Source organism: Dromaius novaehollandiae, chromosome 28 (genome assembly GCF_036370855.1).
Source record: "Dromaius novaehollandiae isolate bDroNov1 chromosome 28, bDroNov1.hap1, whole genome shotgun sequence".
NCBI lineage: Eukaryota > Metazoa > Chordata > Aves > Casuariiformes > Dromaiidae > Dromaius > Dromaius novaehollandiae.
This window is the reverse complement of record NC_088125.1, coordinates 3,119,377-3,141,265: the sequence shown is the minus strand read 5'-3', so window position 1 is coordinate 3,141,265 and position 21,889 is coordinate 3,119,377. Positions and strand designations below refer to the sequence as shown.

Below are 21,889 nucleotides of genomic sequence, written 5' to 3'. Positions count from 1 at the left end.
AAAAAGCTTCCCCCCCCCCCCGCCCCGGAATAACGCGGGGGTGCAAAGCGGGGTGGCGACCTGGACGGTGGCGGGGGGGGGGACAATCTTCGGGAGGGGGGGCAGAGCAACCCCGCGGTATAGCGAGGCGCGGGGACCCCCCACGCGCGGCCACGCGCGCCCCTTTGTGTCGGCCGACAGCGGCGCCCTCCCAGGGGTGGGGTGAGCCGGGGGGCGGGGGGGGGGGGCGCCGGCGCCTTTAAGAGCGGGCGGCCAATGAGGAGCGGCGCTGCCCCCCCCTTCCCGTCCCCGCGCGTGGAGAGGCGGCGGCGTGGGGAGCGGCGCGCGGGGGGGGGGGGGGGTCACGTGGTCGGGCCGTCGGGGGTACTTCGGGGCGGGGGGCGTGGCCGCGGCGGATTTCTTAATGGAGCGGCGGCGGCGCGGCGGCGGCGCATGCGCGCGCGGCGCCGATATGTTGGGGGGGTCGCGGCGCGGCGGGGCGCGGCGCGGCGCTTCCCCCGACGGCGACGGCGGCGGCGGCGGCGGCGGCGGCGACGGCGGCGGCGGCGGCCCGGGCGCGGCATGACGGCGCCGCTCGCGCTCCCCCCGCGCTGGCCCGACGGGCTCGTGTGCCGCTGCGAGGACGCCCCGCATGACAAGGGCCGCCCGCGCCCCGCCATGGAGGCGCTGGGGCCCTGCCGGGAGATGCTGCCGCCGCCGGGGCTCGGCCCCCCCCCGCCGCCGCCGCCGCCGCCGCCGCAAGCGGGCGGCTACGCGGAGCTGGCGCCCGCCGAGCCCCCCCGGCAGTGCCCGTCGGCCGCCGCTTCCAGCGCCGCGCTGGGCTACGGCTACCCCTTCGGCGGCAGCTACTACGGCTGCAGGTTGTCCCACTCGCACGGCGTGAACCTGCAGCAGAAGCCCTGCTCCTACCACCCGGGCGACAAGTACCCCGAGGCCGGCGGCGGCCCCCTGCCCAGCGAGGAGCTCCCGTCGAGGGCCAAGGAGTTCGCCTTCTACCCGGGCTTCGCCAGCTCCTACCAGGCGGTGCCCGGCTATTTGGACATGTCCGTGGTGCCGGCGCTCGGCGGCCACCCGGAGCCGCGGCACGACGCTTTGCTTCCCATGGAAGGCTACCAGCACTGGGCTCTTTCCAACGGCTGGGACGGGCAAATGTACTGCTCCAAAGAGCAATCGCAGTCGGCGCATCTCTGGAAATCACCTTTCCCAGGTAGGCTCCCCCCCCCCCCCCCCCATGCTTGCCTGCTTACTAACCGCCGGCTAAAACTATACGTCGGGCCGTGTGCATGAGTGTGTGCGTATATATGTATCTCCCCGTGTGCCTGTATATATAATTAAAGGGGAAGAAATCGCTTTGGAATGCCTCCTGTGCAAGGCAATGTGTACGAACATGTATAGGAAAGAAGGTGAAGCAATCATTTCTGAACCAAAATACACGCCGTGAGCTTGCTTGGAAAGTAACTTTGCCGTTTAATTCTCCCACTTTTTTTCCCCCCCCTCTTCTTCTTGTTGCCTCACCCACCAGCGCCTCTCGTCGCGTTTCTCGGCCTTTTTTTCCCTTTGCTCGACACTTCTGTAGAGCTTAAAAAAAAAAAGGGCAAAACACCCTTCTCTCTAATGCTTCGCTCCCAAAACGAGAAGCGTCTGGTGCTGGTACAGTAAATCATACCGCAATTACCCGCAATTAGAGCAAGAGGTGTCAAGTGACAAATTAAGCTAGTGAGAAGGGGAAGGAGCGAGGCAGACGGGCTGGGGCGACCACCTTGCCGCCAGGTCGGGCATCCTGCGGCGCTGACAGCCCCCAAAACGGCAAAGAAAAACAAAAAACAGGAGCTGGAGCATCTTTTTTTGTCGGGCCACCAAGGGAAGAGGTCGTTTGCTGGCCGCTCGCTCCGTTCCCCCCTTGGCCAAGCTCCCTCTGTGCCCTCGACGGGAGCCAGGGAGGAAGATGATGGTGCCTCCTTGCTCCTGGCCCCGCGCTCCAGCGCCGGGGTCCCACCTTTGGGTGCAGAAGGTCACAGCCGCCGGGAGAAAAAGGAGAAAATAACCCAAAACACGAGGGGGGAAACCCCCCGCTCGGCTCCGTGGCCCTCTCGGATGGGGAGCAAGGAGGGGTCGTGTCAGCCCTGGCTGGGTGGGAGGTGCGGGGGGGACACGGGGTCCTTTATTGTGCTCCTTTGGGACAAAGAAGGCCGGAGGAAGGGGCTTTTTGGGGAGATTTCGGGGGAAATTTGTGCCAGGGGTGGCTCTGGCATGGGGAAAACGCGGCGCTTTTGGATGCAGCGATGGGTTTGTGATTTGGGAGGGGGTTTGGCCGTCCAAGCCTCGGGTTGGGGAGCCCCCAGCCCCTCCGCTTTCTCCCCCAGCCGCATGCAGCGCTGATGAATGTCCGTGAAAAGGATTTCTGCTCCCACCCCATAACTCGCCGTGGGCCTTTTTGCGGCATCCTCCGCACCGGGGCCCCCAAATTTCCCTGCGCTGGCAAATATCAAAGGCACCGGCCGCCCCAGAGGCGCTTTGGGGCTCCCGAATTAGCCGGTGTCAGCGATAATTGGGCTTTGGCGCTTGCCAAGGAGCGAGGGAGCGCTCCCTCCCCTCGCTTCCCTGCAGCTGGGTGCCACCCCTGCAGCCGGGGAGGGCGGTGGGAAAGGGCCGGGGGTGCCCTCAGGGTCTGGGGGGGCTTTGCACCCCCAGGACCGGCCGGGCAGGGGGGGAGGATGCTCCCCGCACCTCCGATATCCGCCTCCCGCAGAGCCCCTCGGCGCAGCGTGGGGTATCTCCCTCCCTGGGAAACCCCCCCGGTGGGGGATTTGGGGGGCGGTTTTGCCCCCCCAGGGGGGTCTCGGCTGCCCCGACGCCCCGGGAGGGCTCTGGGTGCGGGCTGCGCCCTCCCCTCCGCGGCGCGGACGTGGCGGCTGCGCCTCTGCGGCGGGTGGGAAAGCGCAAACTTGCTGCCGAGGGAAGAGAAAAGGAGGAAAAAAAGAGAGGGAAGGGGGAAAAAAGAAAGAAGAAGCCTTGCCGAAAATGCGTCTGTTTGGAAGGTCCCTTCAATTATCTTTGCACATTGGAGTGACTCGATGTTTATCAGCGTAGACAAGCCAAGAAAACCGGCCTTTCCCCAATATTAATATTCCCCTCGCTGCCTGCATTTTGTCCTCCTTTCTTTCCCTCTCTTCCTTTCCCTTCTCCTTTTCCCCCTCTTTCTCCCACCCTCTCCTTTTTCTCCTTTCTTTCTTTCCTTCCTCGCTTCCCCGACGTGGAGAAACCACCATCCCACGCCCCGGGATGAAGTAACAGCGCCTCTTCTTCTCTCTCTCTTTTTTTTTCCCCTTATTTCTTTTCCTTGCAGACGTGGTGCCCCTGCAACCCGAAGTGAGCAGCTATCGGAGGGGCCGGAAGAAAAGGGTCCCTTACACGAAAATCCAGCTGAAAGAGCTGGAGAAAGAGTACGCGGCCAGCAAATTCATCACCAAAGAGAAGCGACGGAGGATTTCGGCCACCACCAACCTGTCCGAGCGGCAAGTGACCATCTGGTTCCAGAACCGGAGGGTCAAGGAGAAGAAGGTAGTGAGCAAATCCAAGACAGCGCATCTCCACGCGACCTGACAGAGGACGATGTCGGCGGGGAGGGCAAAGAAAGCGAGCGAGAAGCAGAAATATTTATCCGGTAGTTGGTCTCACCGCATCACTGGACCTCTGCTGATTGGAAATTATTTAAAAAGGCGACATTAAAAAAGCACACACACACTCAAATACGCGACGCATCTTTGATTTATCCCTCTGTCCCATTCGCTGACTGTGAATACCCGGTTCTTGCGCTGAGAAATCCGTTGATGAGGTTCAGCTGTGTATATTTTTAAAAATAATAAGCTAAAAGTGTAGTTACGTTAAAGGAGATGAACTCTGAGTGTCACCTTGTAACGCTGTATAGCCCGAGCCCCTCTGCAGTGATGAGTCTTTCATATCTTTGGCCGTTTCACACACTGATGTAAAATGTATGGAGAGCAAAGTTGCATCAGCTTTGTCTTCTTTCATCACTAGGGACTGAAAAAAAACAGATAAGGCTGCTATTGTGGGAAGAAAATCGTTCCTCTGTATCACTTCAAACTAACGAGCACTAATTTAGGTCACACACGAAAGTGAGCTCCTATACAATCCTATTTTTGGCCTCTTCTCATGAGGGTTTATCTTTCTCTGCCGTAAAACTGGAATGTCTGTCCTCCGCTGACAATATGGAAAATGCACAGTATTGTCTTTGGGTTTTGTTTTGTTCCTTTTCCCTCTCTAAATCGACTAATTATCAACAGTGTTCTTTCGATATGTAAAAGCATCATTTTTTTAATGTCTTGTATATGTATATAATATTGTGGTGTCCAGATGAGATGTACCGAATGCGAGATTACATTTCCTAAAAATAAATAGCGCTTTTTTTTCCTTTTTTTGGCCTGGAGAAAGGGCGGCCGCCAACTGTTTGTGCCCCTCTTTGTGCGCCCGCACCCGAGCAGCGCAGCCCTTTTCCTTTTTAATTCCTCCCGGGACCCTCTTCGGGGCTCCTGCTCCTCACCCGATTGCAAATACAGCCTAAATTATAAGCTCAGCCTGGCAGGTCGCCCAAAGGAGCGGAGGACCCTGAAGATTTGGGGAGAAAAGAGAAATAAAAGGGACCCCCAAATCGGGCGGAGGATGCGGGGCGCAGATGCGTGTGCCCCAAGGCGGGCTGCTTCCCACGGTGAGTAGAAAGGAAAAAATAAATAAAGACGCGGAGGCTGAGCCCAGCCAAGGCAAGCTTTTTTTTCCCCTTTTTTCTTTTTGGCCTTATTTTCCCCAGCTCCGCAATTATCCACCCGAGCAGAGTGAAGGCGCGATGACTTTCCGGAGACGCTTCTAATCTCCTTAAATCTCCCGGGTGCGAGAGGGATCTGGCTCAAAGGATGCTTTTTGCTAAACCTGTTTGACTCGGCTCCGGCCCCAGATAAAAATCTCGGCAGCTGCCTCCGCGCCCGCGGAGCCGCGGCTTATTGTTTCCATAGGCGCACTGCGATCGACCTTAATATCTTTTAGATTGACCCACCTCGTTAAAGGATCAAATAAAAAAAAAAAAGTGGGTGAGCGGCTTTTAAAATTATATATCCAAAACCAATGATATTGCTGCTGAAATTTGCGTTGAACGCGTGGGAATATTTACACGAGGGGGGGGAGAAGCAAGCGATATAAAGTCATCCGGGGAAAAATCAGCATGATTGTCTGCATAAATACGCGTATAGATCCGCTAGTTGTTAAAGTTCTTGTGCAGAAGTGCGTGCGCGTGCAAATATATATGTCCAAATATATATATTTGCTCCAGCGCATATAATGGAGTGTGCATATAACCGCGTGCGACCGTTGCTTTGAACGGTTTGGGCATCGGTATACATGCATAATATAAATGTAAGCCACATGTATGCGTGTGAAGCATAGCGGTGTGCATGTAATTTATATAAGTCTGTGTATTAAAAGGATCTGCGTAACTCTGTGTATGTATAGGTACGTTATGTACGACATATAATATTTGAAAACGTCTGCTTTATAGATATATGCTGACATAGATATATGTAAGCACAGCTAGCTATATCATTGTATGAAATGTGTAGCTCTCGTGGATGTTCCTCTGCAGCGGTGTGTTTTAAATGTGTGCGCGCACGGGGATATATATAGCTTTATAAAAGCAGAGGATAGCTGTAGAGCGAGGGTGTGCGGACATTACGCAGCTGCGGGTGCGGTGGCAAAGCGTGCACCTTGGAGCCTATAGAGCAAACACCAAAGTCGGGAAAGCCCCATGTGCCGTCGGAAATTTCCTAGCGTGATCCCAAATCTCCCGAAAAAGGTGGGACACAGCTGCGCTCCGTGGCTTATTTCGCACGGGCGAAGGCGGCTCTGTGTCTCCTCCTTCAAGCTCCCCATCCCTTTGGGTGTCCGTGCAAAAGAGGGGGATTTCCCCCTAAATTTAGCAATCCCGAGAAGATTTGGGAGCTCTTTAACCTCGTCGAGCTGATGAGCGGAGGCGCTTGGGGGGGTTGATCAGACTGTGGGGGGGTTTTCTTGTATTTATTTTTGCAGGACGAGAGTTTCGGTGGTTTGGGAAGACAGGCAGAGATTTGATTTTTTTTTCCAATACTTTCAGCTAGTAAATGTTGCGATACCTTGAGAACCCCATCGGCACTTCTAGAGCGGGATTAGGGTATTTGTTAAGAAACCTGCGCTGCGCCGCTCCGCAGCATCACGGGCAGCGCAGAAACACTGCGCAAATTCACGGCTGGAGCACGAGAGCCGCGAAAATACGTGTTTTGGATTAAAAAAAATGCTCACCCTATTGCTGTGTGTGCAGACACTGAAATGACTAAATGCGACTCCAGACAAGCCCAAATCCGACATCCCGACAGCGAATATATTGCTCGGTGTGTGTCTATCCCTGCGGAGTCCAATTCTTCCTTATTCTACCTGAATTTGGCCAGTCCGGGGAAAAAGTGGAGGAAAGCGAGATTATCGAGCGCGGATTTTTGGAGGGGATGCGGGACTAGTGATAAATGCACTTTTTCAAAGGTGGATTATCGAGCCCACGTTATTCACGGATCCTTGGGAGGCAGTTTCCAAATCTGGACGTTTTTGTCAACCGCCGCTTAATTTTGTGCAGGGAAGAAGGGGCTGCGGGTCTGTTTGGGTGTCGGTCAGGCTTTCAAATGGCGTGGGAATATTGAAAACACCGGCAGCAAGAAGTAGCAAAGAAGGAACAAGGAATTAATTCATTGCGGCTTAGGGCATGGAGGTTTTTGATGGGCTTCGCTGGCAGATATGGGCGAGACTCTGAAACCAGGCTCTCTCCTGCCATGGCCCACAACCCCCCCGATATTTTTAATATCTCTCATGGTCGAAAAATAGCTTTCACGGCCGAAAAATATCCCTTTGCCTTCAACACTTCCACCTCCGGTGGCACTTGGCGTTGTTCGTCCCTTTAATGCCGTCGGTCCCGGGGAGAAAAAGTGTTTTGAGGGCTGCTGGGACAAAACAACCCCCCGCTTAATTTCGGAGCTAGCTCCTTCCTCCCGATCACAGGCACAGGATGTGTTTAAGAGGAAAAAAAAGCAAAATATAACCTATGGCTCAAGCCATTTGGTCATCCATCTTCTTCCAAGATTATGGGCTTTGGAAGAGACGCTTGCCTAGAGGAGAGGGGAAAAAAGATCAACCCGAGCAAAACACGCGAAGCCCCAGAAATAGGTCAGCTCATTTTTTCCCTTGATTAACTTCCGCGGGCGCGGAGGGCGAGCTCACGCGGAGGTGCGAAGCACAGGCTCAGGCATTCCCACCTCGCTCCTCTGCTTTCCTTGCTCCCCTCTCCCTTCCTTTCCCTTTAGCAAATAATTGCTGCCTTTTGCTGGCTTATCTCCCCATTTCTCCATCTCGCTCGCCCTTCGGCTTGCCGGCTATTAGGTCAGCAAGCCGTGACGTCACTCCTGTATTACCCTTGACCGTGACTAGGCGTTGGTTGACCTTGACATCACGAGCTGCGGGCATAATAAGCGAGGGGACCCCTCACCCTTGATCTTCCCCTAAGCGGCCATCCCCGAGCAGCTCCGGCTCCTGTTTACAGATAAACAAGGTGTTATTTGAAGTCTAGACAGCCGGGCTAATGGCCAACAATAAAGTCCTGAAAAGGAAGTTTCCCAAGTTTAAGCCTTTTCTTTCCTTTGTATCGGGTACTTTGAATAACTTCCCAACCGCAGCCTTTATGGTAAAATCCCGGACGAGGGATTTCCCTCTCCCTTCTTTTTGGTTTTTTTCTTTTTGGTTTCCTGCCATTTTCCTTTTTTTCCCATCCTTTTTTATTTTTGTTTGCTTGCTCACATTTGCAAACCTTTACAAAATGCATCTTTTAAAGGCTAATTTCCTACTCTGGAGGGGGGAATTCTGGTTTCGCAGCACCGCGCTCGATGCGGAGGTGAGTGCAATTGTGGCTGGTTTGCTGTTTCTATTTGCTTGCGAAGGGCTTGGCCTTAAAAAGGGCCGTTTCAGCAGCAGAAGGAAATATCCGAAGGGCTTGCCAAGAAATTATTTCTTGAGACACTGGCAGCCATCGATATGTGCGTGTCTGTGTGCGTGCACATCCCACAAACTTCTACAGCACGGTGGTTTTCTTGCTCTCCCTTCTTTTCTTGCTCTTCTGCCTGCTCCCTTGGAAGCCCCCGAGCTTATGAGAATTTAGGAATGATATAAAAATGTCGCGTCTTTTGTCGCCTCCGCTTTGGTGGGAAGTTGCTGCCCTGGGAGGGGGGGAGCTGAGCTGCTTCAGGCGACGCTTGGACCAGCCGGAGGCTTCATCAACTCTTTCCCTTGCCTCAAACTTCCCTTCCTGAATAGCCGGGAACATGAAATAAGTGAGCTCACGCTTTTCGGGCTCTCCAGTGGAGAACTTAAAACAGTGGTGAAGCCGAGCCCGTGGAGCGGGTGGTTGTTACAGTTGTTGCCTGCGTGGGTTTCTTCGCCCTCCAAGGGATTTCGGCACGAAACTCCAGCCCGGAGCCGGAGCAGAGCTGCGGACGAAGCAAACTCCGCCGAAGTTGGGCATAAACCTTTGCCTTACAAAGGATGCAGGCGTCAGTTTACATTAAGCTAATAGGAGGAGAAGATCCTCTGCTGGCAAAGCTGGGGAAAATGTAAGGATATTGCAGGCATTTAACTGCTAAGTGCACCGAGGAAAGCCTTCAGCGAGGAGCTTTCGTAATGCTGGAACGTGCCTTCTCTAAAAACGAAAGCTGGCCCTGGTGATTCGTATATTGAATGAATTAAAGTGTCGGAGACATTTTTATTCTCATTTATTTACCCGTTTTCCATGTTAATATTTTTTGCCCAGCTCCTTCGTATTCCATTTTACCACCCTCTCTCCATGCACATACATATATATACATATACACATACACTGTATTACATACTCATATATATATAAGGTGTACATAGACATGTATTTTCCACATCAGGAAAAATAACCGGGGCAGGCTTAAATGATATATAGCTAATCCGAAATAAGAGTTCTGTGGTCTTGCCAAAGCCCGTCTATATTTTATTCCCCGTGTCATGTATCTATATATTTATTCTAAACACTTTCTTTTCGACCCTGGCAGCTAACTTCTTGTTCGAGTCAAGGCGATTTTTTTTTTTACAAAACCCAGCCTATCGGGGGTGAATTTAAGCAGAAAAGCTAAGCAAAGAAGGCATCTGTTCTTCCGACCTGCACACGCACAAGGACACATTTTAATTTGCGTCTCCCTTTTTTTCCAGCAGAAAGACGCAACATATATATTTTAGACTGCGATGCTCCCCTCTAATAGGGTTAAATTTCATGCTCTTTTTCGGGAGAAAATCGAAGGAGGGGGGTAATTCCTTCCCATTTGAAACGTAAATATTTTGCTGCGGCCATTAGGCTGGGGCCGTTTGTATTGATTTTATTTTTACTTTTTTTTCAATGATTTTTTTTTCCCCAAGAAACCAGGCTGGGAGGAAGAAAGAGCCTGTTCATATAGGAGCCCTCCGCCGAGCTCAGCCCTGCGGGCTGGGGAGGGGGAGCCTGAAACCCGGCAGAGGGGAAGGGCAGATTTTCTTTCTCACGCTTGCTAGAAGCAGGGTGAAATCGGGCAAAATCGGAGCACAGCGACAGTGCCAAAACGGGGGACAGGGCAGAGGGGAGCCAGCCCAGAATTTGGGGCTTTTCCCCCCCTCCGGCTCCTCTCAGTGCAATGACTGATGCTCATCCGAGACAGTCATTTGCATAAGATGTAGATCCTATTTACTACACTAGACAGTGACCTTGAACTGAGACGTTGCAATCTTGAATTTGCACCGTCTTTTTCTTTCCCTCTTTTATTTATTTTTTATTGTGGGGGGGCTCTTTCCCCTGCCTCGGGGGTGGCTGCTGCCAAGGGCAGGGAGCGTCGCCCGGCTGCTTCCTAAGGGGAAATTTTCTGAAAGCTTCGTGTGCGAGTGGTGGAGCCGGAGGAAAACAAACCCCCCGCGGAGATTATGAAATATTTGGGTCGAAAAGGTCTCTACCTGAAAGCGGGGATCGCTGCAAATGGAGAAAGCTCCGCGACTGCTTGCACAAAGGGCTGGGCAACTTTTTCTGGGGGAGCAACGCGGCGGAAAAAAAAAGACCAAAAACAACAATCAAAAATAGGTTTGTTTCAAGGGACACGAAGTAGAAATCGGTGTATCTTTTTGGAGAGCCGGAGCCCGGCGCCGGGGGAAGCTCGGGGTGGGTTGTGCACGGAGCAGAGACCTCCCAAAGCAGCAGTGTCAGTGCCCCGAGCAGGAGGACTCGGCTCAGGGTTTCGCTTTTAAGCGCTGCTGCATTTCGAAAGCACGAGCGCTGCACCCGAACTGCAAAAATGCATTTTGCACGGAGGAGAGATTCCCGGGGAAACGCCGGAGCTTTGCTAAGGAGTCGTTAGGATTTCTTTTTTTGTTGTTATTTTTTTCCCCTCCTCCTTGGACCTGCTCTCTGCTTGCAGCGGGAGCTGCGCCTTGCTCCGACGCTGGGATTTTTTTCGCTGGAGGGAAAGGCCACCGGAGCAGGGAGCTCTCCCTTTTGTTAATATATTTCTGAGCATGGCTGTAGCCTTTCCCAGCTCTAAAAAAGGGAGCTGGTGGTGCTTCCCTGCCTCTCCCTTGCTCTGGTGCCCATCCTGGCAATATCCCCATGCAGGACTCCAGCGCGATTCACTTGCTCCGCAGCTCAGCCCTGCAGCTGCCTCCTTGGAGGCCACCGGCAGCTTTTTTAATCCATATTATTATCGTTATTATTATCATTATTTGCAACAAGAAAAAAATCAAATTCAATTAAGAAGACAAGCCCAAATGCCCGGCCACTCTGTCGAAGGTAAAACGCACTTTTCCCCGGGTCCGCAGGAGGACAAAGCCGCACTGCACCCGGGCACCGTCTTCTGGGGGGAATTTCGCCCAGAAAGAGCAAGGTAGAGCAAGGGTTTTCTTTCAAAAAAAAAAAAAAGAGCACAAAGCCAATTCATATGGCCACGTCCAGGGATCACGTGCTCATTTTTATATAAACTATTCCCTTCCCCGCTTGCCCAGCGTTGCAAAGGCTGATTCCGCACCGAGCAGACACTCAGAGAAACTGCGAGCAGCTTTGCTCTTATACCTGCAGGGAGAAAAATTCCTTAGCAAGGTCTAAAAAAAAAAAAAAAACTCCAAAACTTTCATTCTGAGCAAAATATTTGTAGTAGTCGTATTTCTTCCTTTGCAGGCAATGCGTGTAGGAAGGTATGCACGTATCTCTCCAAGGTATGTACGTAGCATAGCTATAGATGTGCCAGGGAGAAAGAGAGAGGGTAAACGTGGAAAAGAGGTTTCCAAGCTTTAGGAGCTGTCCATGGAATATGAATAAGCACCTAAATTAGATATTGGGCTGGCATTTGATTTTTTTACAGCGCTGGGGAGGGGGGATAGTTCAAAGCCCAGTATTTTTCTGCAAGGGGGAAAGTGAAGAGGGGGAAAACGATGGGGGGGTTGAGGAGTGTATGAAACAGAGGAGGGGGGTGTTGTGTGCTCCCTGGGAAGGCACCAGGTCCGGAAGGCGCCTCCGCGGAGCGCGGCCGCCCCCGCGCAGCGCTTTTACCTCTACAGCGATATTTACGGTACTTCGGCGGCGGCGACCTGGCAAGGGAGCGCTTGGGAGGTGCTGCGGGCGGGGAGGAATGCGGAGCCCCCAGAAACGGCGCAAACAGGGTGGGCATTTGGGTTTCTTTTCAAAAAAAAAGAAAAAAAAAAGAGCAACACAGAAAAGAGCTGAAAAAACCACCCAACAACCCATAAAACACCCTCAAATATCTCCCTTCCCTCCGTTCCCGCTTTCCATACATTGCACTTTTTTCACTTTTTTTCCCCCCCGCGCCCCGACGTATTTATTTTCGAACTTAAATAACCCAATATTGATTTTTTTTTGTCGTCCCCTCTCTTGCTTTGCAGCAGCTCTTTGCAATATCACCGGGGGAAGACGAGGGGTGGGAGGGAAGATCTCCGCGGTGTTACGAGTGCAGAATATATTGCTATAAGGTGGCGAGGCACCACATACGTGTGTGTGTGTGTGTTTATGCCCCTATATTTCTTGAGGTGGGGACCGGAGGGCTGCGGGGACAACTGCAATTTTTCTCTTTCTTCTTTAGAAATGAAGGCGGAGGAAATGATACATGAATAATATATGCTATATGTGCGCGTGTTCGTGCATATGGAATATATACCGGGTAAATTCAGGCTAGGGCTAGTCCTGTTCTCCCCTGTCCTTTTTTTTTTCCCCGACACAGCTCATTAATAAAAGCAATTGAGGGTTGCTCCAAATCTTGCATCCTTCCTTGAAAGAGGGGCAGCAGCCTGGGAAGAGGCTGCCTTGCCCTAACCCACGCCGGCGGCTGAAAGCCACCTAGTCAGAAATAAAAAATAAAAAATAAAAATAGGGGAAAAAGCGGAGAAAAGGTCGCAAATAGCCTCCAAGTCGCCCATCCCACCGCGCCTCGCTGGGAGCCTGTTGCGGGCGCAATCATTCGTCTCCTTAAAAAGCCAGTAAACTTTATATGACACAGTATCTACTCGTAATTTATTGGGGAGATATTGTAAATTCGCACGGTTTTAGTTAATAAAGGAGGTAATTAATGAGAGCGCGGCGCGGTCCCACAGCTGGTGGAGGGCCCCGAGCAGCCGTCGGGGGAGGGGCGCGCTGCTTTTTTGGGGGAAAATCACTGCATATCTGCCCTTTCCCGGAGAGGCGGCTGAACGCGAGCTCCGCGGGCGCTTGGCGTTTCCCAGGGCCAGCGCTCGCAGCCGCCGTTGTTGTTTTTTTTTTTTAATAAAATGTTTTATGAGAATTTTTATGATTTTTTATTATTTCGGGCCGGGGGGGGGGGGGGAGAGAGAAAGAGAGGGAAGAGAGGAAAGAAGGCGTAAAAAAAAGCCCCGAAAGGCGGAACTTGCTGGTGTGTTTTGTCTCGGCTGCCAAGGGAGGGGAGAGCAGCCCCCCCCGCTCCCTCCCTGCCAGCGCAATTTGGGGGCCCACGTGACCCCCCTCGGACCAATGGGGCGGAGCCGGGGGCTTAACTATGTTTAATGTCAGATAGCAATAAAGTAGAGCGCTTTTCGGTGCGGCCCGCGGAAATGGGCGAGCACAACCTCCTTAATCCCGGCTTTGTGGGACCTCTGGTGAACATCCACACGGGCGACACCTTCTACTTCCCCAATTTCCGAGCGTCCGGGGGGCAGCTGCCCGGCTTGCCCTCCCTCTCGTACCCCCGACGGGACAACGTGTGCTCCTTGCCCTGGGCCTCCTCGGAGCCCTGCAACGGCTACGCGCAGCCCTACCTGGGCAGCCCCGTCTCCATCAACCCGCCCTTCGGCCGAGCCTGCGACCTCGCCCGCGTGGAGGACCCCAAATGCTACTACCGCGAAACCTGCCCCGACGCCGCGCTCAAGAGGGACGAGAGGCCCAGGGACCCCCCGCTGCTGCCCCTCGAGCCCGGCCTCCCCAACGGCCTGGGGGGCAGTTTCGGCAAATATGACTATGGCCCCGCCGAGGGGGGGCCCCACGACCCCCCTTCTTGCCAGTCCTTGGAGTCCGACTCCGGCTCGTCGCTGCTCAACGAAGGGAATAAAGGCAGCGCCGGCGACCCGGCGAGCCTGGCCTCCCCCCTCAACCAAGGCAGCACTTTAGGCACCGGTGGTAAGGCCCAGGCGACCCCCGGGGGGGGCATCTTGGAGGCTTGGGTTGCTTGGGACCTTGCCGTCGGGGGGGGGGGGGTTGCTTTTGGGGGGGATCCGTGGGCTCGGCGGCGGCGCCTATGTGTGCGGAGACCGCTAGGGGTAGCACCGAAATCCCGAATGTTTTATTAGGTGGGGCTTCTTTTAAAAGAAAAGGCTGTAAACATGTAAATATCCCATAAAAAAGGGGGAAAAAAGAGGGACGAGGGACAGTGGCTGTGCACCCAGCTCCGGCTGGAGGACGGCGGCGGCCGTCGGCAGGGTGTCGGGGCTGCCTGGGGACTTCGCCGAGGTGTGTCTGCCCCAGGGAGGGGGGAAGCTCGGGGCGGGGGGGGAAAGGGGCGATGCTTGGGGCGGGGGAAATAAATAAATAAGTGCCGGCACTCAGGGAAAGCTGCTCTTTGGGGCGCCCTATCCCGGCCGTGGGGTCCCCGGCGGGGTCCTAACGCGGCCCCCGCGCTCCGCGCCCCGCTTATAACGCTGCCCGCGCGGGGAAGCGCCGCTGCGCCCATCACCGCGGTCTCGGGGAGGGAGGCGAGAGCATCGTGCCCCGGCCACGGCGGCGACGTGGGGGACACTGAAGACACCGGGGATAATAGGGACAACAGGGATAATGAAGATAGCAGGGATAACGGGGACACCAGGGATAATGAAGACCCCAGGGATAATAGGGACACCAGGGATAACGGGGACACCAGGGATGATGGGGACACCAGGGATGATGGGGACACCGAGGATGATGGGGACACGGAGGATAATGGTGACACCAGGAACAATGGGGACACCAGGGATGATGGGGACAGCAGGGATGACGGGGACACCGAGGATAACGGGAACACCAGGGACAATGGGGACAGCAGGGACACCAAAGCAGGCAGTGCGGAGGTGGAGAAAGACGAGGGGTTGGGGGGTCCCCTTCTTTGATTGATGACGATGATGATGATGATTACTCCCCCCCCCAGGTGCTCCCTGGTACCCGTTGCACACCCGCTCGCGGAAAAAGCGCAAACCCTACTCCAAGCTGCAGCTCGCCGAGCTGGAAGGGGAGTTTATGGTCAATGAATTCATTACTCGCCAAAGAAGGAGGGAGCTCTCAGACCGATTAAACCTGAGCGACCAGCAGGTGAAGATCTGGTTCCAGAACCGACGCATGAAAAAGAAAAGACTCCTCCTGAGAGAGCAAGCTCTGTCTTTCTTTTAAAGTTGCAAAAGCGTCCGTGTGGGCGAAACCCCATCGACTCTCTAAGCGTTCACTCGAGCTCCCGGGACTTTAATAATCCCCCCCACCCCCTGAGAAATAAATGAATAAATAAATGCTATTAATAAATAAGCAGCTTCCCGTAAAAAAAAAACAAAAAAACAAAAAACAAAAAAGAAACCCGACGGCGAGCAGATAAGATCAGGAGAATATGCAACTGCTGCCCTGCTTGGGGGAAACCGGAGTGACTGCGACTGGCGACAGGGCAGCCCCGCCGGCGGGTTTCTGTGCTTCCAGAGACGCTCACCGTGGTTTCTGGGCTGCAAGGGAGCTTTGAGGGCGATTTAAGCGGCTTGTCCTTGGCCGGCAGGACAGGTAGGGTCTCCGTGCAGCGCCCTGGCCGGGGCTCGCACCGCGGCGAGGGGGGGGAGCCCCAAATCTGCTCCCTGGCCTCGGGTGCCACCGAGGGTTTTGAGTGTCCAGAGCTTTTTTTTAGTGTCGGTTTGCCATGCTCCGGGTTTAAAAAGGTGGAGGGGGGGGGAGAGAAAAATAGCAGCGAGGGACAGGAAAATCTAGCTAAGGGGATGCAGCGTTTCACCTTAAATCAAGGTGATTTCTGGGGGAAAAGGCTTTTTGCAGTGCTGCGTGTCACCCAGACGCGTCTTTTCCATGCAAATCGCCGGTTTGCGGCCAATTAGGGGAGAGGCTTGTTCAGGATCTCCAGCAAGAGGCGAGAGACAAAGGCTGTGCGTATGTACCGTACATAGGATATTTATCTATATAATAGGAGGTTCGTGTGTCGCACTGTGTCCCTATATGTGTCACGAGGTGGCCGGTTGTCCCCAGGCTTTGATGCAACGTCAGGGCTAGAATGAAAATACCCAAACACACACACATCGGGAAAACCCTTCGGGCAAACCCGATTTCACCCCTGTGTTAACCGGAGCCTTTCACAGGTTTTCTCCGAAATCACTCAACGTGTGCTTTCTGCCCCAAAATCAGATCCTTCTTATCTAGCTGGCTAAAATGATGTCTTTTTCTTTAAACCACTCGACGGAGTATTTAGGCTGTTTTGATGTGTTTAGTGATGACCACGTACAGAAAAATCCTCCTTTTTTTTTTAACCATCCGGTAGTAGCAGCCTGTTGGAGTCTGTTTGAGCGAGTCGCATCTTATCTTCCCTGGGATCCCTCCAAAGAGCCACGTTGTCGCTCGGTTGCTATTTTGTCTACGAAAGAAGAGACTACGTTTCTTTTAAGGCGATATTTCTTGTGTAGGTAGGGGCAAAGATAACTCGGTAGCTTCCCATCTTCTCTTTTACCCATCGGGAACAGCCCCGGGGAAGACCTGCAAGTTTCTCCAGGCAGCAATTTTTTCTTTGCCACCCCAGAAAAATCACAGCAGTGACTAGAGGCAGCCTCGTCTTTAAAGAAGCATTTTGGGGGCAGGCAGGGAGATTTGTGGGCTCCCCAAACCGCTGTCTTGCTTCTGCCTTGCAGGGCAATAGGGAGGGCCTGGGAGGACGGGATGCATTTTCTTTGTACGTGTGCTCGCATTTTCTGCAGAAAACCACCCATTTGGGTGATTCCCCGTCAGGTGGGTGTTCAAGGCGCTTTGAGGGGGTGGGAAGGGGGTCGGCAAGGTGGTGGGAAGGGGCAAAGCAGCAGGTTTAGGTACCAGGGGAGCTTTGCCTGCTTGGCAAATTTTAAGTCGGGATAAAACTGGGGAGGAGAAAGTGCCGTAACCCGGAGTTTCGCCACAACAAGCTTTGCTCCAATTCGTTTTTTACCCCGGTGGGATTAATTTTACGGCCAAGCAGCGTTTTCTGGGAAGGCTGGATGCTCACCACGTGCTGCCGCTTCCCCGCGTTCATGGTCATGACCAGCCGCGGCGAGGAATGCTTTTATTTACGAGCTGCAAAGGACGGAGCCGACTCCTTTAAAATGCCTCCCTGGGCTGGAAAGAAAAAAAAAAAAAGCAGAGGGAAAAAAAAGCAGCCTTTTCCTCCCCTCTGTGTCCGCTGCCAGGCTCGGGAGCATCCAGGAGCCTCTACCCGCATGTCACGCTCACCCCTTCCCCAGCTCCCCGGCTGCTTCCCCCCTTTTCCCCCCCTTCCTTCAACCCTGGAAATGTCACAGCTTTATTTCCCTCCGGTTGCTTTTGCAAAGGAAAGATCCCCCCCCCCCCTTTTCTTTCCTCATTGCTTATGTGCGAGGGTCGCTTTTTGCCCCCTCCCCACTCACCTTGCCCAAGCCAGAGCCCGAAGGAGGGCAGCGCCTCTCCCCATGCTGTGCAATAAAGCCCAGGGCACGTTTGATATATATACATTTATATATATATATATGTGCTTCGGCTGAACCATGTGCAATGAAACGAGGAAGGAAATGTGGAAAAATTTAGTTTATGGGGAAGGGGGCTTGGATTTGGCAGCCCGGTGGTGGTTTTGGGGGAGGGAAGCGCTTTCGGGGCCCTGGCTCGCAGGGGCGGGGAGGGTTCAGGCTCCCACTGAAGCTGTGCGGTGTCGTGGGGACCCAGAAAGCCTCGAGTTTTGTGATTCCACGGGAAGGGACCAAATCCGCTTGTGTTTGACGTAACTAACCTCAGATTCTGCCCCTTCACCCTCCGCACCGCTGCTAGGAGCCGTCGGTTGGGAGGCAGGTTTGTTTTGGAGGAAAGTAGGAATTTGGGTGAATTCCGGGGAAATATCAGCAAGGCTCGGTTGCATTTCACTGCCGGCATCTTAAAAAGAAAACAAACGCCCCCGTTTCGCTCTCCTTCCCCCAGCGAGGGTCACTTCCACCGAGCGAAAACCTCGCCGTCCCCAAAACACAAAAGACGAGTCACCAGCAGCACCGGAGGGTTGTCCCTAGTCAATGTGTGCTAAGAAAATCACCCCCAAAAAACCCCAAATATATGCAATATGCTCTTTCGGATTGCTTTACAAATGCTCTTCGGTGGGATTTCTGTTCGTCCTGTGTTTGGTCTCTGTGTTCGTGGCACCGTTTTTCTGCTTGTACCCCCTAGTCTAGCGGTCAATATGCATCCTTTGCGGTAGAGCTCATATGTAATGTTTCTTACCTCAAGCTATTATCTGTAGGGTCTATGCAAATGTCTGTTCTAGCACGTTCCGGCTTTATATAGTCCTGTAAAAAGTTGCTTCACAATAATAATAAAAATAAAAAAATTAATGTATTATTATGTGATTTCTTGATAATAAATAAAATTGCCCCCAAACATCCGCTTGGTGATTTACTGCTTACTATTTTAAATTAGTATTAACTAGCAAGGTTAATAAAAGAGTAACAAAAAATATATGGGCCAGCCTTGCCTTCTGTGGCTTATAGATCATCTTTTCGTAAAAAAATAATTAAATGAACGTGTAAAACGCGCTGTAAAAGGAGAGAAATATCGCTCGCTGCGCCACTGTAAATATAATTAGAGAAATCCTGAGGAAGCAAGAAGCAGAAGTTAATCTCAAAATCGCTGTTTTAATGAGAATATACTCTTGTGCATCACACTAATTGGAAGTGAAATTCAACTGAGATGCATTTTCTTTTAAGAAGAAACTCGGGAATGCTTGCATTTTGCCTAATTGCGATTCTTTTGTCTCTTCTGGAGGGTGCAAGGAGGGAAAAAAAACTCCCTTGGAAGCAGCTCCTTGCCCACATAGCCTTTATGGACATAGGGGAAATACTGTATGGATGGATTTCCCTATATGCACAGAAACTGGAGGAACCTCAAGGATATCTTGGGTCTGACATTAAGATGGGAATGAGAGGCGAAAATGCAGCTCTTAAATTGGAAATATATTAGAATGAGTTTCGAAACCGGCGTGTTGATGCTTATTGTTATGATTATGGTTATTAGGACTAGCGTTACGGCGTTTCTTCACTGTAAATTCCCAACAAATTAATTTAACAGCAACAACAACCAAAGAAAATAACCCCGCCAGGCCAATTGAAATAAATTAGATTACGATTTCCTCGATGTCTCTCCAAGCGGATATTTATATATACTGTATTATCTTTTTTGTTGTTTTTTTTTTCCCCCAGTGGAGATGCCACCAAGTTCCCAGAGGCAGGGACCATGCATTAGATAAAAAGCTTTTTGAAGATCCACGAGGGATTTTAATGAAAGAAATGCCAAAGGAAACCATCGTGGCGGTGAATTAAGTCACTTTTTGCCCTGACTCCCGGCCTCATCCATCCCTGAGCCCGGTAACTGGTAGCTCAGCACATCCCTCGGACTGGAGCACACTGGGAGGCTCTGCCCTGTGCTCAGCCTGATGGAGCTAAAATGAGTTTTTTCCGTGAGAGAGACACAATTAAAGCTAATTAATCGCAACCTTTTCCTATAATGTCCCTATTTCCTCAAGGAAGGCGTTGTGATGTCCACAAGGCGAGTGCGCTTGGGGGCTTGAGGTCCTCCAGGATCACAATTAGGAGAAAATTCACCCAGTCCTTCACGGTTTCATTTTTTTCCCCCAGGATTTGCTTGATCTGGACAGGAAAGAAGGAAGGAGAAAGCCAAAATTTCCATAGCAATGGGCCGCAGTTCTGCCGCCTTCCCAATTTCCAGCAAAACCCAACCACCGGGAAGATCTAAGTCTTGGGACACGAGGAAATAGCAGTGGGCAAAATCCACAGAGTTTGTGGGGCTTGAACATAGGTTTCTGTGAAAATAGACTTTTTTGCTGTAGTCCTTGTTGGTTGTTTTGTTTTGCTTTTTTTTCCCCACAGGATTGCACACACTTCCCCTGTGTTTTCTCTGCTCCGGCAACAGGGTTGTCGTGTGGACACACATACATTGTATTTGCAAACTCAAGGCAGATTTTTATACACTTTTTTGCTCATTTTTATGTAGCAGTGCATGTGTGTGAGTGTGTGCGTGCGCCAATCTGGCATAAAAAATGGGCTGGAGGAGGAATTATGCCTAACAGGTCTGAATTGTAGAGAAGGACATAAATTGTATATATTGTAAGTCGGTTCACCTTGAGCAGAAATAGTCGGATTTCAAAGACATTCAAACACTCGCCAAAAATAGATAAAACTTATTTATTACCAGCGAGTGGATAGAACAAATTGTTGCTTCGCCATAAAAATCTGTATTATTTCTGGGCCGGTTTCTTTTATTCAGCAGCGTATTTCATTGCTCCGGCTTTAAAATGAATTCGTTAGCGAGGGGAGAAAAACCCTCGTCTCTTTAATTGCGAGGTGTATTTCTACAGCTAATGACAAAGACCGAGGTACTATTTCACAACGGCTGCAAAATCGTAGAAAATATTAATGCGTGCAGGTCAATTTTAGGGAATTATTCATGCATCGGTGCTTTGGGCATGTACTCAATATGGGAGCGATAATGTACCAAGTGCGAACACAAAGGACTTTTTTCTTTCTTTCTTTTAAGCCAGGAGATAGATTCTTGCTGCCTTTGTGCTGAAGAAATGTCGGGTTTCTTCGAGCACCTTTGCAAAACCCGCGGGATAAAACCCGACCCGAGATAGCGCTGAGCTAATTCCAAAGCCATGAAGAGCCGGTTAAAGCCAAAGCAACAGCGAAAATTCAACGCAGGGAGCGAAATCCCTCAACCACCTTGTTCTGAGCCCAATAAGTGCTTTCTGCACCCAAACCTTAAGGACTCGGAGGTGACTTAGCAGCGAGCGAGCTGGAAAGAATTAAACGTGCAGCGGAAAATAAAACCCGGCTTTTCTCCCTCGGCGGTTTAAAGCCGAGGAGAAAACTGAAATTTGGGCTCGTCCCCGGCCCTCGGTGATGGATTTCGCGGAAAACACCAGGAAAAGGAGCTGGATGAGAGAAAAACCGAGTGCGAGGGCCCCGGGGGGGGGGGGGGGGGTGGCGGTGCAGGGCTGGGGGGTCCCTTCGCCCCTGCCTGCTCCCGGGGGCTGCGTTTCCTTGCGACGGGCGCTCAGCGCGTAACCTGCGCGCACAACTAACCGCTCGGGCTGCACTCCAGCATCTCGGAGATGCCTGTGTGCAAATATTTTGCATTCCCTCCTCAAATCCCCCCCTCCGCCGCCGCCTTTCCCCAGCAGCTCCCGCAGATAAAAGCAAAGCCACCTCCTTGCATCTGCATTTTACAGGGCTGCAGCTTAAAGTCTTAGCGTAATTAACAATAAATGCAATAATTCGCATTAGAGTAATCATAAGGACTTTCCTTCACCTCCTTATTTCGGTCTGTGTGTGGCTGAGCCTCCGTCCTTTGGCTAATTCTGTGATATATTAACTGTTTGGTTTCCTCCCCCGCGCTATTATAGGGGCTGTTTTCAGTCACATGCCCCCTTTTCATTAATATGCCAGTGCGTTATTAGCGAAGAATGCCTTGTTTTGACTCCGAGTGCGGGTTCATAAATATAAAATAAACACAGAGTGGGAATAATTAGCAGCATTTATCAGCATATGGCCACCCACCCCACTTTGAAACCTTCCAGACCCCGCGAGAGGAAAACGAAGTACATTGCAAGTAATTAGTTTGAAGCAAATCATTTCCAATGGAAACTTATAGGTAAAGCCTAATGAAGTGCAGAGGGGGAAAGGGAAAAAAAAGCCTCTTTTTTATTGCTTGGTAGGTAGCAAGTAGACACAGCAATATTTTACTGCTGAGAGAATAAATTAATTAATATATCTGTAGCTAGCAACTACAATGGCTCCATGGATGACTGCATTTAAAGGAGATATATGTATCCAGTCTCATTGGTGTTGTTAACAAGAGTGATAATAAAGATGAAAAGGATAAGAAAGATAAAAAGATCAGTGGGCTTGTACTCCTGACTGCGGCCAAATTGCGTGGATTTTCTAATGGCTGCATCTTGTTGACTCTCCGCAAACCGCTCCCCCTCCTTTTTTTTTCAAGACAGACTTCATTAAATGACTTGATTTTCATGTT

General features: G+C 51.9%; 2 protein-coding genes and 1 long non-coding RNA gene across 3 annotated transcripts; 2 read left to right on the top strand and 1 right to left on the bottom strand.

Moving 5' to 3' along the window:
• The first annotated feature begins 489 nt into the window (after positions 1–489).
• Positions 490–5,504, top strand: HOXC13 (homeobox C13). The gene is made up of 2 exons (XM_064498476.1): positions 490–1,207; positions 3,347–5,504. The coding sequence occupies exons 1-2, from the start codon at positions 562–564 to the stop codon at positions 3,601–3,603; spliced, it is 903 nt and encodes a 300-aa protein (XP_064354546.1). The 5' UTR covers positions 490–561; the 3' UTR covers positions 3,604–5,504.
• Positions 5,505–13,158: 7,654 nt separating this feature from the next.
• HOXC12 (homeobox C12) lies at positions 13,159–18,224 on the top strand. The gene is made up of 2 exons (XM_026115953.2): positions 13,159–13,750; positions 14,751–18,224. The coding sequence occupies exons 1-2, from the start codon at positions 13,189–13,191 to the stop codon at positions 14,987–14,989; spliced, it is 801 nt and encodes a 266-aa protein (XP_025971738.1). The 5' UTR covers positions 13,159–13,188; the 3' UTR covers positions 14,990–18,224.
• On the bottom strand, positions 16,126–21,211 carry LOC112992721 (uncharacterized). Its single transcript, XR_010385359.1, has 5 exons — positions 21,167–21,211; positions 19,332–19,485; positions 17,586–17,725; positions 16,833–16,942; positions 16,126–16,214 (listed from the first exon to the last, which is right to left on the bottom strand). It is a non-coding gene; the product is annotated as an uncharacterized LOC112992721 (long non-coding RNA).
• Positions 21,212–21,889: the final 678 nt, after the last annotated feature.

Excerpts from the sequence above, each read along its gene's own strand:
- HOXC13 (XM_064498476.1), top strand. The coding sequence starts at position 562 with ATGACGGCGCCGCTCGCGCTCCCCCCGCGCTGGCCCGACGGGCTCGTG. Across the intron at positions 1,208-3,346 it reads CTGGAAATCACCTTTCCCAG|ACGTGGTGCCCCTGCAACCC; the intron begins GTAGGCTCCCCC and ends TTTTCCTTGCAG.
- HOXC12 (XM_026115953.2), top strand. The coding sequence starts at position 13,189 with ATGGGCGAGCACAACCTCCTTAATCCCGGCTTTGTGGGACCTCTGGTG. Across the intron at positions 13,751-14,750 it reads CAGCACTTTAGGCACCGGTG|GTGCTCCCTGGTACCCGTTG; the intron begins GTAAGGCCCAGG and ends TCCCCCCCCCAG.